Source organism: Acromyrmex echinatior, chromosome 1 (genome assembly GCF_024713525.1).
Source record: "Acromyrmex echinatior isolate Ae372 chromosome 1, ASM2471352v2, whole genome shotgun sequence".
In the NCBI taxonomy this organism is placed as follows: domain Eukaryota; kingdom Metazoa; phylum Arthropoda; class Insecta; order Hymenoptera; family Formicidae; genus Acromyrmex; species Acromyrmex echinatior.
In genome coordinates this window covers 25,868,732-25,888,031 of record NC_141852.1, presented here as the reverse complement: position 1 = coordinate 25,888,031, position 19,300 = coordinate 25,868,732, and the positions used below count along the sequence as shown (strand labels likewise).

General features: G+C 38.6%; 2 protein-coding genes across 7 annotated transcripts in view; one reads left to right on the top strand and one right to left on the bottom strand.

The window, feature by feature from the left end:
• Nucleotides 1-19,300, top strand: part of retn (retained) — a 182,688-nt gene that overhangs the window by 26,324 nt on the left and 137,064 nt on the right. The window lies entirely within an intron of this gene.
• InR-2 (insulin-like receptor-like) overlaps nucleotides 1-19,300 on the bottom strand; it is a 47,470-nt gene that overhangs the window by 24,524 nt on the left and 3,646 nt on the right. The window contains exons 1-3 of one of the 6 annotated variants that reach the window (XM_087412994.1): nucleotides 14,080-14,440; nucleotides 4,871-4,931; nucleotides 3,245-4,379 (exon numbers count right to left, since the gene is read on the bottom strand). In XM_087412994.1, the coding sequence (XP_087269120.1) occupies nucleotides 3,245-3,797 (553 nt within the window). In that variant the 5' untranslated portion in view covers nucleotides 3,798-4,379; nucleotides 4,871-4,931; nucleotides 14,080-14,440. The other 5 variants (XM_087413003.1, XM_087412992.1, XM_011052836.2 and 2 more) reach the window with 5 other exon arrangements.

The following is a 19,300-nucleotide window of genomic DNA, read 5'->3' as shown; positions in this document are numbered from 1 at the left end:
CCTCCAGGATGAGTACATCCTGAGAAACCTTTGACACCATTTTGAAAAATAAGATTTCAAGAAAAACATTTGAAGTTCTATAACATAATCTTTATAGCATTTAAAGTTCTACAACATAATCTTTATATATATTCAAATATTCAATATATATTCATATATTCAAATTTTGTAGACTTTGTAACTCAGAAACTAACTCGAATTATTTATACTTAAGACCTTTTGTTCCATATTCTACAGACAAACTACTTTTTAAAGCAAAAAAATTTTACACCAGTCTAACCCCTTAATATTATATAGAAATTCTACCTTAACTCACATCGATCATGAAAACGAGATATTATAATTAATCGATACATCATTTCTCAGACCGGCAAAGGATAGTAATTAAAGAATCGGCAATCTTCCCAACTTCTCAGGTCAAATTACATACGAACCGAGTTGCAATTACAAGAATGTACTTCTTACGTGATATCTACAATAAAGCAGTAAGCCTTAAGTCGTAAGAAATTGGTCAATCATAATCGATTATTCTCCTCACATTCGACTATAGTTGATTAATTTTTTACGGCTTAAGGCTTACTGCTTTATTGTAGACACCAATTTAGACGCGCTCACATCGTCGAGATTCGCCGTCGCTTTGTATATCGCAAAGCAAGCTTACGACGCGTAGGAGAACTCAGACTTCTAGGAATGAACGGTAGAATCTGAGGAGAACGGAATATAAAACCAGTCGCGATAACCTCTCGGATGCAACTTTAAAACATGCTCATCCACGATTCATTCTTTCTTCTCAATGTCTTTAGCATTATTCTTTCCTAACGAGCGTAATGTAATCCTGCATCATCCTAAATCATTTTCGCTAGCAATTAACGATGTTCTTCTTATATTCGTGTAGAATGCTTAAAGAGGTGTCGTATATCAATCATTGATTAATTGTCACTAAATAACAGATTTTAATGAGAGAAGTTTTACGATATTTCGTGTAACGTAATATCGGCAATCAATAAAAATTCTCACAAATAAATGAACGAATGCACAGTGAAAATGGATCGAAACGTCGTGTGTGATTTTACGAATTACATGGCCTAAAGGATAATTTGTTCGATAATAGACTCATTAGTTATTACGTATAAAGCCATAATCTAAATCATAATTAAAATCTCGTTATACATATAGAAACGAGACATCTATAGTTTCCTCTTGAATTACTTTAGTTATCGCCGAAGAATTAAATTTCCTTCAAAAGGTCACTTGTTCACATTTAAATGCAAATGAATAAATATAAAAATTTCTGACTTTTATGTTTGATTTGTAGTGTATAAAGTTAATAGAGAAACTGTTACACCATTGAATACAGTTTCACATGTTATCTGTAAACATACTAAGATATACATTGTCAATTTCGTTTTCGTGTTACGTTACGTACTACGTATCTGTATCGTTAATTTGTCACTTGATACAAATGTCATTTGTCACAAACGTAAAAAAAGTCACTTTATTACAAATGTAACATGAAAAGTCTGCATTGTCGCATGAAAGCCGGTTTCTTTCTGTATACGAATCGTTGTGACATATGTCGATTTACATATCGATGAATGTAATCTCTATGTCTCTTCAACGTTCAAGTAGTGTAGATGCATAATTGTAACAGTACATACGTAAACTGAAGTTTGATATAAATAAACTGGAGCAAGATTTTCTTTTTTCATTTAATGAAATTTTGCTCCAGTCAGTCATCAGAATTGATAAGTTATAACAAAATCCAGACTATTCCTATTTGGAATAAATACGCACCTCTGTCAAGCTAGCAGGACCAAATGAGCAGAATCGAGAAAGACCTTTTGAACTATTTAGAGCTCATTTTGTGCTAATTTGTGCTACAAAAAACTGTGTACTGTAAGCCATTTAGAAGAAACATGTGGCGCTGCCAACTTAATATCAAGCTAGCAGGACCACAAGGAAAAAAAAAATTAATAAAATTAGATTGAATAGTACTGATATTTTGTGCTAATTTGTGCTATCAAAAAGAGGTTAATATATTGATCGATTCCTGAAGAACCAACTTCTAATTGAATTGTATACTATTAGGTTCAAGAGCAAAGTACCCTTCGCCACGAGCAGAATCAATAATAGTGTACAATTCAGTTAGAGATTGGTTCTTGAGGAATGGATCAATATATTATTATAACTTCTTTTTGATAGCACAAATTAGCACAAAATCAGTACTTTTCAAATCTAATTTTATTTTTCTTTTTTTTCTTTTTTATCGTAGTTCTACTAGCTTGATATTAAGCTGGCCACACGCTTCTTCTAAACGGCACATGATACAAAATTGTTTTTTGTAGCACAAATTAGCACAAAATGAACACTAAATAGTTCAAAAGGTCTTTTTCAATTCTGCTCATTTGGTCCTGCTAGCTCGACAGAGGTTAAATATGCGCATATCATAATCGTGAAATTTTTTAAGCGAAGAAGTTTCGTCTGACCTGCTTTGTGCTGCATTATACATGATCTTACAATACGGTTCGCGCTTCGTGATGGTTCGTTGTTTGAAGATTTGTGAAGCTTTACGTAAACATAATGTGGAAGTTCAGTCAATAGCGTGATGGCCAGCTGTTGATCCACATTTTAAATTTTAAATGAGCATTTGAGTTTCTTTTTCATGGATCAATTTGTATGATCGATATATGTATAGTGTATTTTACAAACCAATTTTACCAAACCTAATTCTTTGTCACATATGACAATTTGAAATATTAAATTATTTACGTTATTTTTTACATTATTTATATAATAATGATCTTTTTAAGATATGGATCGATTCAGACTGGTATTCATAGTCAATTTTTTTTTATTTAAAACAGTCTCAAGTACAGTCTTGAGATGTTATAAGTCACAAACAAAAACCGATATTCATAGTCGATTCTTAGGCCGATATCTCTAGTCTGTTGTGAATTTTAAGACCATCTCAAGCAATGCCTTAAGATGCTAATATGGTTCTCTGATTGGAGATGATAGTATTGGCTCTCTGATTGAAGATCATATCGAATCTTGAGCAACCGTTTAGATTCCGCCCTTACATTTAAGATTATCTTAAATACAATCTTAAGAAGTTACGAACTAATCAGAGAGTCGTATTAACAACAATTAAGACATCATTTAAGACGGTGTTGCAATAAGACTACGAATACTGGCCTTAAAGTGCGTTACTTATGCGAATATAGGAAAAAAAAAACATATTCACCTCCGTTGTCAAGATCGGTGTCGTGCGCTGCAGCGAGGTCGGGTATCGTGAGTATCAGGAGAACAATCCAGAGGAGCCTCCGCCATTCGGTCGATTTGAAATCTCTGTAGAATCTAATCGAGAAAATCCATCGCACTACACTCGAAGCACATTTCGCGGACGATTCGTGGAGCGGAGTTCTATCGCACCTCAAAGTTCTGTCTCGCTTTCCAACAGTCGTTTTCGAATCATTTGTCAATAAATCATTTTTGTCGCGTTTTCGTCTCGATCGATCAGCCGCGTGGCTATCTCCTGTCCATATCGCGTTTACCGACTCATAGCCCGTTTGTCCGCGAAGACGCTCGCAAAGATCGCACGCCGTCGTCGATGCCGATGACGGCAGGAACGATACGCCATCGTCTTTCTCGAATGCGCCACAACTCGACGACGGATAGTGATAGTGGCAGGTAGTAGAATTAACCTCCCAAAAGGAGGTTGCAACGATGTTTTGCTTGTCCTCGTCGAACGTCGCGCCACGAAGTCTGCGCGTATAACACGTGGCCGAAGACTTCATCTTCACTGGAAGAATGAAACTTCCTTTCCCGACGGGGAAAAATGATTTTACGCGCTCTCCGCGAATTCAGAGTAAAAGGGGTAAAGTGTCACGTTTCGCTCGCATCTCTTCTCACCGTCGATGCGGCCAACCAGCAGCTTCTTCAAACGTCGTTTCTACCTATTTGTCTTGCGAACGTATGAGCGAATGGAGGGCTCGAGAGTCAATGCGGCCACAAGTTCGACGACGATCACTCGAAGACGTTGGAGATTTCTTTCTTTTTTTTTTTCTCTCTCTCTCTTGACGTTGTCCGTAATACGTTTGTCGGCTTCGTTTGACCCCTTCGTAACCGTGCGAGAGACTTCGTGGGCGTACCACGAGACGAAGAGACCGCACACGCACGTATGAGATATATCAACCGACTATGCTGAAAGATTGGCACCACCAGCAGGTCATCACACCAGACGGCTCCATTAAGTGTGCCGAACGCGCACACCGATTCGAGATTCGCGAGTTGATAGGGAATCTTGACACTGATCAGTGCACACTCCTCACTATGCTGATGATCCTGCTTTCTCGGCGATATCTAGACAGTCTATCGTCCTGGAATAAAAAAGAACACACAAAGTTACACTTTGTAAATGCCATTGATGTAATCGTAGTATTATATTAATTTTTATATGGCATTAAACGGATATCGCTTGACGTCACATTTCTTAAGGAGTTTGAGTTTAATCAAAGAAACACCTTAAAGTATTAATTTTCATACTTGTTAAAGGATAATGCGAACGCATTTCACGAAAAATTACATATGGATGATGACCTTGAGATAATGATCTCTGAAAAGTATGACGATGGCTTTCGCAAATAATGCTTACGTAGTCATCAATAAATGTAGTAGTTATAGTCATTATTTATAATGTATAGCGATCACTGGCGCCAAGTGTGTGTCACGTTTATTATGGTCATTATATTGAAAAGAATGCTTCGTATAGATAAATTATCGTAAATGAATATCGTGTGCGTCCATTCAAACGAACATTCAGTCCGTAATAACACGCGCGCGTAATAACGTAATAAAAAAAAAAACGTACCTCGTTATGTGAATTGTAGCTAATTATATGACTGCATGACGATGTAAGTTTGTAAGTATGTCTGAAAAATAACGTTGTTGCGCGTTGCTACTTTGAGTATATTCGACGAGCACAGCTCTGTCTTATCGACTTGAAATTTATTTATTAATTCATACGAATATGCACGATAACATTTTTGCACGCTTAACATCTTAATTCATAAATAATCGAGCAAGAAAACATCCTTTTTTCCTGTGCAGTTATTTATTGTAAATTATAAAAAACTGCATTGAATTTAGTGAATGAATTTAGTGTCTGTTTTGAAATTTAAAACAAGAACACAGTAGAAGCTCATTTCGAATTATATTACTCCTTTTCTTTGTGTAAGATCGTGATAAAGATACGCAAAGAAAAACGACCAGATGGTATCTTCAACAAAAATTGAATTTATTAGCTGACGACTGAATAAATACGTTCGGTAAATTGTGCGTAGTTTCAATCAGTGGATTTGCCTTTAATGTTTCGCGAGAAAGGCGCTCGTTGAACAATGAACATTTAGCCCGAAGGTTTCGCGAGATTTAATCAAGCCTGTTTATTCAAAGTTCCCCTTGCTATGAATATTCTCTCGCCATGTTTGCTACAATTTTTGACGATAAATTGCACACAATAGATCATTTATATAGCGTTGGAATATCACTTGTGCATAAATAGTTTATGTATGCTAATTTCGTATGACTGTCGCGAGTATCACATGCACTCAGTTTTATGCGCATTTTTATGAACTGCGACACTCTATACATTTTTATAACTCTTATCCCGTGTAGCGGGGTCATGACACTTCGTGACAATATCTTCACAACATATTTATAGCGACGCGGTGGTGTATCGCGTACGATAATGTCTGTGTGATTTACAAATTATCGAATAAGCTGGGGTGCTCGAATCGACGATGCAACCGCGCTTGCCATAGCAACACCCGTATCGTCGCCGTATTAAACTGTCGGGCACAAAGTAGACTCAGCAAATGTCGAGACCTTGCCTCGTCTCAACGAGAAAACAGCAGCATGGCATATAGTCCCCGTTACTAAACTCTTCACAGAAAGGTAAACCCTAAGCTCTAAGAACCGCACGACCAACCACAGTTGTGTGCCTAGATGCAATATTCGCCTTGTTTACGATGCCGACAACCAATGTGCCAAACGCTGTTTTCCATTATATATGTAAAGAAAGCGGAAAGCTGTACATACAGTCGTAAGAAGGTACTAACAAAGGGGAGAAAACAGAAATATACATACTATTCCGTTGGATAATGATGTTACTTTTTTCAAAAAATTATTATAATTAAATACACTGCAATTTCTAAATACATTATATAAAAAAATGTATGAAACAAGATAAATTGAAAGTACTTCGTTCCCGTCGCAGTATTTTCTTTGAATTAAAATTAATCATTTGTAATTTATCTGTTTTATAACGCATCTGTTTTAACATATCTCTCTCTCTGTGTGTGTGTGTGTGTGTGTGTGTATGTGATATTTTGTGCTTAATTATAATACCTAAATACCTTGAAATCATAATCGTGACGCGTAAGTAAATAATGGATTTTTTCAATTTGAAGAAAACGTAGCATTAGCAATACCCTGTGGAGAATCGATGGGAGTGAGACTAGTCGCGAGATCCCACGGACGGTTAAGTGGCTGCAAAACAAAAAATTTGGAGCGTCGTGTCTGATCGCACGAATATTGTCTTGCTTACCACCGTGACTCTCGGGTTAAGTAACATAATTTGATTAAGCGTAGATTTCTCTTAATAACAAACGGTAATTGATTTATTGCGTATATAAAGAGGGTCACTCACGCTGTCACCCATAACGAGATGTGTACGCTATGGCACGCGGGATCGAGAGATTCGATTGTACCTCTACGATCGCGACCTGCTGCAAATGACTACTCGCAAACATTTCCAATTTATGATTCATTGAATTTGTTTTCGATCCAATCTTCTATATATGCTTCACACTTTACTACTCGAGAAGAAATTAGCATTTACATCTGTGCAGATTTGCATTTATGTATTTTCTACAGCACAGAAATATTTATTTAAAAAAATATCCTATGTAAATTCGATCTCGCTGATTAAACACATTGAATCACTTCTTTATTTCTGCCAATAATCATCAACTTCACATAAACTAACGGATCTTTCATTTTCGAGAATTTTAATCATCTGTACATAATCATATAGCGAAAACGATTCAATAGATATTATCTCATACAATCTTCCAGTATGATTGTCGCAACGTTGTAATCTTGTTAATTTTGAGTATAATATTATAAAGAAATTATAGGGATAAAGTGACGCTCTCAATTGAGTCCAAATCTTATTATTGCTTGTACAAGCCTTTTGTAGTATATAAATATATTATGTCTACAAATTTTAGTTAATAAAATTAATTATTAATAAACGTATCATCTACGATTTTAGAAATGTATGTGTGTACACACATTTATAAGATATATTCTATAGATAATAAATTTTTATAAAAATCACTTAAATCTTAAACAGCCCATAATTGGGACTGCCACTTTATAGTATTGGCGAATTCTAAGATTGTAGCAACTTATGCAATAACTTAAAAAAAATATCAGATTACAAGGCAAGATTTTGCTGATGTAACAAAATACACATTTTGTGCAGGTGTAGTTATGTAGAAAATAGTTACGCAATGTGTGTAGGTCCATCACCTACGCCGTCTTATTCATAGTTTTATTTGTAGTATAAGCGAAAGCAAACACGACTCGAAAATTCGCATTACAGTGCGACACGCTTGTCATCGACGAGCCACCACTAATTTCACGCATGTGTTTAAAAATATCTAGTATAATTTTAAATAATACCAAAGACTTTATTATTTCATAAATATACGAAAGAAACGTAAAATACACAAACGTGCTGTATAATTACTTATGACCTCCAAACGCATTATCTTCGATCTCTGTAATTTTTATAAACGCATAAACTCGACACTAAGATACTATCGTGACTCCTGAAACTCTTTGAAACATCTCTTTCTTGAGATATCAACGATATGTAAATATTGACAAAGACAGTCTGACTATAATGCGAACCTGCAAATTGTAGTCGCTTTTTCACAATTCATTTATTCATATGACAATATGAATCAATATCAAACCAGAGAATCTCTTTTGCCGAGAAATAGCTAGCTAAATTATGAAACGGTAAGCAAGATAATCCAGTCGGAAGCTGATGGAGGTTCAAAATAATCGAGTTCCGGACAGCGCGAAATCCTTTTTGCATGGTGATCGACTATCGCATCAAAACACGGGGCGTTACTCAGGCGTCTACAACTGTACGTACGTCTCGTATATATACGTCACGTACATATATATATATATATATATATGTGTACACCACGCATTGCCGGCGCGGCGTCGGCGGCACGCGAGTATGTATCGCGTGCGTAATGCGTGTAAATGCAGCGGACCGGCTCGAGCGGGCGAGGAACAAGGATGCATCGGAAGAACGTAGTAGTGGGAAACACCGGGGGCGACCGGCGACCGGCGACGTGAAACTCGAAGAGGGGCACCGTCGAAGAGTAGGACGAGGGCGAGGGCGAGGGCGAGGGCGAGGGAGAGGAAGCGAGTTTCATTCACCGCCGCCGCCACTCGCCACTCGCCACGCCACGCCACGCCACGCCACGCCGGTCCGAGTCGCCGTCTGCGTTCTACTACGAGGTATTTGTGCTGTCGCATTTGCAGGTTCGCCGACACCCACCCACCCACCGATCCATCGACCGCTAGAGTCCGTTCTTTGCCAAGCGTTGCACCGTAATCCGTTTAGTTGTCAATTGAATGAGGTGTAACGTGCAACCGAGGGAAGGATGGCAACACGTTCGTCGCGCTCGTAGCACAATCGCGAATTAGTCTACCTAATTGTCAGAGAGCTCAATTTGTCTCGAGTTCAATCGATCTTTGCGGTTTTTTGTTGTTTCACAGGTTGTTTCGCTATTTTTTCCTATTTTTTCCTGTTACGCAACACTACACGAAGCGTTTTAGAACGCGTAAGCTTGTATATAGATTTTTTTTTTGTTATGTTGTAACATGGTGCAATACTGGCGCAACGTTAGCGCGCGTTTACGATCGATCGATGCACCGAGGAAAAATGTATGCAGTTAATTGGATGCAGTTATAATCAAGTACGTTGCGCGTTTGCAGTAGATATACGATATACGATGCGGACGTAGATAACATTTAAAGAACGCAGATACGATCAATGATATCCTATCTAAACGATATTCTATCGAGAAATTGAATTAAACGTTGTCGCGAACTAATATAAGGAGACAAAAACTACACAGTCAAGGACAGTTAAAAACGATTTAAAAGAACACTGATACGATAAATGATATCCTATCTAAATGATATTCTACCGAGAAATTAAATTAATCGCCGTCTATTTGAGCCTTTGATCTCCAAAGTGTTATTAATTTTCTTACAAATATTTTATTTTGAAAACTTTTCTTTGATATTTTGACGACTTTGTCTATATATTAATGTAAGGATGTTTTTTTTCTGTCAATTTTTTATTGTTAGAGTTCTCAATCACATATTAACCCAAACGATATGATCGTAATAACAAATTTAAATAGATCATAGTGTGCTGCAGCAAAGTTGAAACATAGTCGTGGAAGAGGACAAAACTACGTAAGACGGTGAGCGATTTAAAAAACGATACGATAAATGATATCCTATCTAAACGATATTCTATCGAGAAATTGAATTAAATGTTTCCTTTCCGCGAACTAATAAGACAACAAAGACTACACTGTCAAGGGCGGTGAGTGATAGCACGTTGCTCCTTGTGCTCTTTTAAAAGCACGTTTCATAACGCGCCAAGTCGCTTATCTTTCTTCCTCGTTAAGCGGTGCTTTCGTTCTCATCGTTCTTCACCGAACGTCGCGCTGATGTTTTTGTCTCTTCATCGGCCTGTCGATCCCTTCCACGAGGACAAACTGAATGGAAGGAGATGGTCGATCGACTCCCGTTCCCCGTTGCGCGACACGGTTCGCAGACTTCTACGTGTTCGTCGTGCTATCTTCGACCAATCCGAAGACAAGAACGGCATACGCTCGCTCGCGAACTTACGTTATAGTACGAACGCAATGCTCGAATTTGCGATTTCATTCTTACCGTTTATTCGCACATTTCTGCTCGATGTCGCCATTGCCAGCCGCCCATCGTCATTATTATCGCTGAAATCGTCATATTCCAGAAATCGACGCAACTATAATAAGAACTTGTCCAATTCCTTTCTCCGATCCTACTTAATATTATAATAAAAAAAAAAAATCACGTGGACACACGTGATGTCTCCGCTGATTTAAACTCGCCAATAAAGAGATCGTCACCATACTTGCTATTTTTTTTTTCGTTTCAACTTCTTTCCAGCTGACTCTTTTATCGCTCTCATTCTTATTTATTATGGGGGGGAGATGTCGTCATCTAATATCACCGAAGAATGTATATCTGCTGCTTGTCATGTCACGACGCTGTCATCAAGCGATATGACGATCAGCGTAGCTTTCTAAACGGTGAATCAAATGCGTCGAGATACCAATTAATATCAATTAATATCATTAATATTAACGTAGTTACTTATTTTCGTACCACGTTGCGATTATTTTCCTTATTCGAACTCAGCAATTTCTAAAAATAATAAAATAGATGGTTTTATCAATGTCAATTAGCTATGACAAATTATACGCAAGCGAATCGATTATTTTTTCAGTTGCATAATTTGTAGGAAACGATAAGTTAATGGAATCAAAATTAATCTTTCTGTTTCTAAGAAAGATTACAGCAAGCAGAATAACTATGCAGAATATCTTCGTATACCAAACGTTATCGCACGATGTTCGAAACGTGACGCTTCCTTTGCAGTCCGAAGGTCGCGACGCTATTGCTGTCATCGTGTGTGCATCAGAAATATTTTTCTTAAGACTGATTATGATTATACTTACGCGCCGTAATGTTTAATAAAACACTTCTGAAATAAAAAAAACACATTTTGGCAAACATCGGAGGCAGTAACGAATCCTAATCTATAGTATCGCGGTCGATAAAACCGGCGCAATGAGATAGAACGTTCTCATTTTCAAAAAGTGACAAACACGACTACCGCTTTATCACTGTACAAACAAAATTACGCACTTCACGTATATGCCAAAAGAGAGCGTGACGATTTTCTACTCAATTTTCGTACTTTCGAATAATCCTACTGAAAATATTTCTCACCATTCTGATCTAACGACTATCAAGTCATTCATGTATACAGTTCATTTCCGAGAAATCATTAGCATCGATTCATTCAGTATTCATAATGAGAATTACAAAACCAGAATATATAATTATTAGATTATGATATGATAAATACTACACGCAATTGATATAGCATCCACTTTTTCAGTATCTGCAGTGCTATAATTAGATTTAAATATGATGATTAGCGTAATAACGTAATATACATCTTTTTTTCCTACATTTTTTAGAATCGACTCAGTTATGATTATATCAATTCATGAATTTTACGAGTAATTTCCCTCGGAATTTTCAACAAAATTACGTACTCGCAAAAATATCATACGACATAACAAATTATCGGAATTCTGTTCATATTATCGCAAATTAAACATTATTTATACATTTATTAAATAGCGTAAAAGCTGTACATAAGCTGTACATTCCAAACGTTATACCTCCAACAGTTTCAAATGAAAATAATGCGTTCCAGAGTGCCAGAAACGATACAACGTCAGCGGCTAATTTTGACTTCCCATCTTGTAACGGCGACACGATTACGAAATAAAATCGACGCAATTACGTCAGTCGCGTCGAGTATCGAGATGTCTAAGCGATAAGAACCGACGTTCTTGGTAGAACTCGAATAAATTCGCACCCGACAATTGAGAATCGTTGCTATCCGAGGGTAATTGACTGAATCAGGGCGTGGGTGGATTGGCGAGAGAAGAAAGTAGCGGGAAGGCAAGGAAGTGATATTACGCCGCAGTATAAGGGATGGATATCTGGATCGATGCGAGCCAAAACATTGCCACATGCCTAAGCTGCGCACGAAATCCGCTGTATAAAATTCCTCCGCTGTGTGATCTAATAATAGGATTTTACATATATTTCACGATAAAGCCATAGCAGATGACGAGAGGTACGTCTGTGAAATGCGATTGATCGATCTCCGATCCATCCGTGCTTTGTATGTCGCTTTATACGTATATCGGCCTTCAAGTACACGACGGTGACGTGCCATGATGCATATAAAACAGGGAATAAACAGTGAAACAATGCCAAAATTCTCACGAGTTCGAGGCTTAGGTGCTTGAGAATCACATTACGTTATTACGACGTTGACGTGGGCGTGCCAAGTCATTTTATGTCGGGTCAGATAACTTTTTGACTGTTGGGTCGCATCACGCAATTTTGTGTATGTAAATATTATATAACAATTTAGAATTATTATATTTAAATATATTATTTAAATATATTATTTATTATAATAATAATAATTTAAATAATAAAGTAATTAGAAAATATAAATATTGAATAACAAACAAATTATTGCATTCTTCTCTGAATATTCTTCTCGTGGTGTTGATCTAGTCATCTATATATATATATATATACACGTTGTCGATAAATTAAGACGTCCGATAAAAAAATACGAAACGAATTGAAATCTCGTATACGAGATAACTCGTAAGGTAATGGATGAACACTCGCATAATATTCCACATAACATCCGTGATATTGCGTCGCGAAATTGATTCGCAGGCTCATAGAAAGCCGTTAGAAAGCGGATATAATATGCGTTGGAATGCGCGAGGTAATGCTTAATAACGAACATGCCGACTGTCCGATGACTACTAGTGAAGACTACTACCGGTCATGCTCAGAACAGAAAGTCATTTTCTTCGACAAAATCGCGACTATTGAACTGAAAAAAATATTTGATTGAATTAATTGAAATTCTTGTTAAAAGTGAACAAATCAGAACTTTCTGATTAAATCTATTAAAATTCTAGTTGAAATAATTGGAATTCTGATTGATGTAATTAGAATCTTTTAGTCCATTTTCAACCAGATATTTTTTTTCTCAGTATGGAATGCTTGATAAGTATGCTCGTTATGTGAAGTAAAATTGAGATAAGCCAGAGATATTTAATGGTCGCGTCAGGACCGAACGAATTTCAACATGGAAAATACGCTCGAAAACAGGAAAAGAATCTGTAGTTTCCCGTGGTATCGACAGGCTTTCATCTATCTAGTATCTACATCCTTGTTAAAATTTATCTCCGGGAAACTCGGACAATGCAATGGATTTCCGAGTTTCCGTCACAATACGCGTGTCTATTCTAGCCGCAGCCACTCAAGGTTCCGATCATCTGCTTCGACGCACACAGAGAAAGAGAGAGAGAGAGAGAGAGAGAGAGAGAGAGAGAGAGAGAGAGAGAGAGAGAGAGAGAGAGAGAAAATTTCTATAAGGAAACCTATAGATATCGTAGACGACGATGCACGTGCGCGAAACAAACGTGTGGGACGACTGTGCTGTGATAACTGGAAACTCTGCTCGATGAAGAGACCGTTTTCGTTACTCACGCGAAAATGCGTCGAGTCACAATGACCAATTCTTAACGCGCAGCCGCGATACACTCGACATACACAGTCTCATGTATCAGTGGAAACAATATTTTTTGAGAGATAATTAAAATCGCGAATTTTATTATTCGATAATTTCCCATCACGCATCAATGAGCGCGATGTCGTTATTGATGTCGACATGAAGTCGTTTTAATTATTACTAATTCGATATCGAAGATACAATCGTTCGTTCGTTCGTCCGTTTATTCGATACGCTCCATTTCAGATGAAATCTCGTGGAAGTCAATGTCCAGCTGCGTGAAGAGACTTCCCTTCTCTGCAAAGTGCGATGTGCGATGTGCGAATTCCATCCTCACTCGGCTGCATTATCGCGACGCGATATAAACGTTGGTCATCGCAGGATTCATTACGTATCGAGCGACGACCACAGGCATAAGCCGTGGCAAGGGGAGAAAGAGAGAGAGAGAGAGAGAGAGAAAGAGAGAGAGAGAGAAACAAAAGCGCGCGTCCGCGAGTCGTCGCATCTTATCTAATACCTACATCGAGCGACGAGATATCGGATGTCACGTTCGAGCGTTCGAGGTACGCAGCGAAGGGTCGCTGTCCCCGTCGTCGCTGTCTAAGTGGCCACTGGCCGCTAGCACGACGACGGCAGCCTCGTGTCGGCTGGACGTTAACCGTGCGTCGATGCGACGCGTGGTACATTATGCACGCCCGCGCCCGCGGTGCGTAGTACGTCGTCGGCGTCGGCGTCGGCGTCAGCGTCGGCGTCGGCGTCGGCGTCGTCCACGCACGTCCCGCACCTCGTCGTACCTCGTCGTGCACGTACACGCGCGCACACATATAGTATGCAGAGACGTTGCCGTTAATAGGCGACGTTAATCGAGCGAGCGCGAGGTAGTCGCGTATGATTATACGATAACAAGGACAACATGCGCCGCCGCCTTTTTCGCGAAGCGAACTAACCACCGCCGCACCGCCGCACCGCCGCGCCACCGTGCCGCCCGCGGCGTCATCGGGGGTCGAATACGGAGGGGTAAGAAAGTGCGCAGTAAGGAAAGGACGGACGGAACCCCGCCTGCCACCGCTACCGCCACCGCTATCGCTACCACCACTCCTTCCCCCCACCCCCCCCCCCGGCGTCGTCGCTTCTAGACATCCCTACGTGACTAACTCTGTCGAATTTCTTTCTACGTAATTCATTAATTTTTTTTTCTTTTTTCATTTTTTTTACATAGAGCAGGGAAATTAGAAAAAGGTAACAAGAGGCGCGAGAATATTTTTTTGTTCAATTGTATTTTTGAAAAAGCGAAAATTTTATTATTAGTAGTAGGAGGCGTTAGTGAACGTATATATATGTTACGGAATATATATTGGAAAAACATGGAAGCAGAGAGCCAAAGTATCTTGACTTCTTCTGAAATCTGATTAGAACTGTATCAAACAATTTTATTTTATTTCAATTCAAAGGTACTTTAATATATAATTCATATTAAAAGATTAATTTTTTCAAATTTTTGATTATTTTTCCAACACGCACATCTGATCTCGATAGAACTAAATAATTTCAACGGATAATGTCTTAAAATTTGATATACAACAGGATTAAAGGGATTAAAACAACTTTAAAGGGAGTGCTACGGCATCGGTTATAAATAAAAGGAGTTTTGGCTGACAAATATGAGCAACGGTCTCGGGAGAATATGACGCAATTTCGAGATGGAGAGGAGCGTAGGGATCATAGAGCCGCCATCCAACGGTGGGGCCGGAAACCGATCGAGCCCCTTTCTATTGTGCAGCACGATGATCAACGGAAGAATTTGCTTTTTAGCTAACATCCCCTTGCTCATTAACATCACTATGCGCCGTCGTATATACAAGGCTGTAACGTATACAACGTATATAACGTCGCATAAAACTGCATTTCATGTTTATGCTTATTTTATATATGCACAACACACTCTTGCCAAGTGCGTATTTATTCGATAACGCACTTATGAAAACCTATTCAGCAAGCTCTTTGAGATTTCTATTCAACGGCCCGAATGCTAAGTATAATATGACTCAAAGCGAAGAATAATTCGATAATAATGCAGGAACGTCGTGTCGGTACAGATACTTGGTATAGATTCGATAATCAATCTTGCCAAACATTGTTTGGCAATCGATCTATACAACGACTAATCATTGGATGAAAAATAACGCAGAAAATGGAAAAAAAACAACGAGAAATGGATGACAATCGTTTAAGAGGTGATAATACGCTACTTTATTATCGAGGACAGGCTCTTACAGTATACTTGCCTAAGTGCAAAGTATATCTACGTTGGAAGGATATTGGAAGATAGCGCACGACCGCACCATTTAGAAACAGGAACAATGAGAAAAATAACGAGACGAGAACAGAAAAAAAAAAGAATGGAAGAGAGATGGGAAAGAAATGAATGAGAGAAAATGCAATCATCCTAGAGCGAAACTTTCAAAGATGAAAAAAGGACGATGTACACCCTTTTGTGGAAATGCTATATTTTTTATATTTCTTATATTAATAAAACAAAATATAATTTTAAAATATTATATTTCTTATATTAATAAAAAAAGTGGTGAAAAAAGCTCTTGAGTTAATGATTTTAATCTTCAAATAAGTAGGTAGAGTATTCGGAATATCTCAAACAAATTCCATCTCTTACGGTTATATATTTTAGTAGTATATATATATATATATATATATATATATATATATATATATATGGAGTTAAATTTACATTATTTACATTCTTACGATAAAGGAATGTAAAAATAATGAATTTTACGATTTCTCAGCAATATACTATTTTCCTTCCTTAGAACACAGTTTTTACGATAACTGTGCGTGGGGTATTGCGATCACTTACCTACTTAAAAGTTAACTAAATAATTTATCGCAGTAATGAGTCATAATCATTAAATCGACAATTATGTTAGATCTCGGTCTCGATATAGTGTGGCGAAATACGCGAGTGGTTTTAGGTCCGTACAGCGTTCCTAAGGTGCACACATGCGGTTCAAATGAAATATAGTTCCTGGAAAGTACGTGCAGCAAACACACATACCTGTGTACGTGCGCGCATACATACGTACAAACAAGCACGCACATAGGTACGTCCGAACACATGTAGATACGTAAATCGCATTCACAGCACTATAAGTAGTTTGCATATTTAACGACGGTTTCGATGGAAGAAGGGTGACGTCGTCGTTTGCTTCTCGTTTCGTTGTTACAACGCTATAAACTTTTGAAAAAAAAAAAAAAAGAAGAAGAAGAAACTTAAGAGACAGCCTCCCATTCATCGCGTTGTACTCTCAAGACACCCGATACGCTTTGCATGGAATGCGGTTTACGTTTCGGCATCAATGTAGGTAAAACAAGCACGACGATCGAGATGCGAGGCGCGGTACGAATGGAATAGTCGTTCTTGCATGAAAACGCTGATTTAGCACTGGCCGAATTAGTATTTGGAAACACCTTCGCTCGCGTAAAACGTTTTCAGCTAAAGTATGGTCCGCTGATTCTTCGACAAATATGCGTTATCGAGGAACGGATTTTTCGATAAACATGAACCGGGTTAATTGTATTCAGATCGATGAGTTAATGCAGATTAGCTGGCGATAAAAACGAAAAATAGACGACGTCACGGGAAAAAAACAGGTTGCTGCTCCAAAATGAAACTGTCGATTCAATTTTTCCGTCATATTTCCGCAAATAGAAAAAGCGCGAAAGAGAAATTTCCCTTTTACTTTTATTATCTTTTACGTTCTCCTAATTCAAACACCTTCAAATATTACATTATATTACACGATTTATACCCATTTCTACCAATGGGGATTAACTTTAATCTCAGTTCAACTAACTCTTCATCTTTTTCTAGTTCCAAGAATAAGGAAAAGAAGAAGAGTAAGTTGAACCGAGATTAAAGTTAATCTACATTGGTAGAAACGAGCCTTAGTCTAATTTTCTCTTTTCTTGGACGGAAAACAATCCAGTTACTGTCCTCAATTTTGAAGCAGATTTTTTTTTTTTTTTCCCGAGCACCAATCTTGTCTTAACTGCGTGATAATCCGTCGAATAACACTAATTACGATCGCAAATTGCTCTGTGCCAGCGTATTTATGCGCGATTATTGCAAAACAATGCTCGCTCGCTCGCGCAATCTTTTAGAACGAAATCGCCATAGGTGGTACCATTGACAAGTAATAGGAGCCAATTAACGAATTAGCGAGCAAATTAAGATCCGATCTCTAAATAACTGTTCGCGCTACACAGTCACGCTCGACGTTGTATTCTGCTCTATAGATCCATGGGGGATAATTAGATTTTCTGTGCCGAACGAGTATACGCGCGTTCGAATAGAAAGTCGAAATCCCGTAAAAGCGGACAAGGACACGCGCAACATGTAGTTACGATAAGAAAAACAGCTACCTCAGCACCAAAAAGAAGCATGACGAGCGGCAGCGATGACGCGACGATTTTATGTTTCTACGGAAAATATGTAAGACATTGCAACAGCGTAAAGCGGGACACGCTGCACTACGAGATGCATCTTTGCATCTTCGCTGTTGGCGAGAATGCACCGTGGAAGGCGCCATGGAAATGCGTGATTGCAGTGAATATCGACAACTCGTAACAATCTTGAGCAATCGTCGATAGACGTCCCGAGGGAAATAAACTATTGAAATTATTCGCGTCGCGTCGCGTCGCGTCGCGTCGCGTCGGTGAGATCTCTTCTGCTTTACGATCGATTTTCATTTCAATACCAATCTGATGAGATTTTGATCGGTCAATTTTTGTCATTTGTCAAGAACGCCATAAATATCGGCACAATATATTCGGAGCCACAAGTTCCCCTTAGTATGTATAACAATGCTGGCCAATCGTTTCTATTGGGTGCATGTGCCCTTGGTACGCGTTAATAGCGCAACAGCGGTGACATTCCGTGCCATCGTTGGCGCAGTACTTTTGCTCGGGGAACGAACAAGCTATCCAATTACGATATGACGACGCAAGCGGCAAAGCGGGCAGTCTGGACGTCATCGTCATTTCTATAAAACGATAGTATAGTACGCTGCTCGAAAATAACGGGAAAACAAAACGTTTTCAACGTTTCTGTTATCGATACGAAACAATAGCCTACGGGCTCACTTTTGCCAGAATCAACGTATCTGACAATTTCAGGGAGGGGGATGGAGGGGGGAGGGGATGATGGGGGGTGGGGAAGGGGAGAGAAAAAAAAATCATTGACATCGTTCTGTGATTTGTGACGATGTCCGGAGATAAAACGAACCGCCAGCGTAGTTCGTAGGAATAATAAAATACGAATGAGAAAGAGGAAGAGAGAAAGGGTTAAGCATTGCGGCTCGACGTTATTACCTGTCGTTAATGTCAGCCGTCAAATAATCCAATATCATTTTTACGAATATTTTCAAGGCTAAACGTCTCTCGCAGACACTTTACTTCTTTCGCGTTAGTTAAGGTACACCAAGGCAACAACTTTTGCTGATGTCTATGATGTCGTAAACGTCGTCGTTACTCATGCAGGTTCCACGTTATTTTCCGTACGGTCAGCCTAATAAGAGGGCGTTTGACAATGCAGTAGTCGAGCGTGCGAAATAATTCCGCCGGGGGAATTGATCTCAATTCCGAATGCGATCCTATCGATTCCGGCGTCATCCAAAGATCATCACGCACGCGCCGATGCGCCGAGGCTGTGTTCAGTAGAAAAAG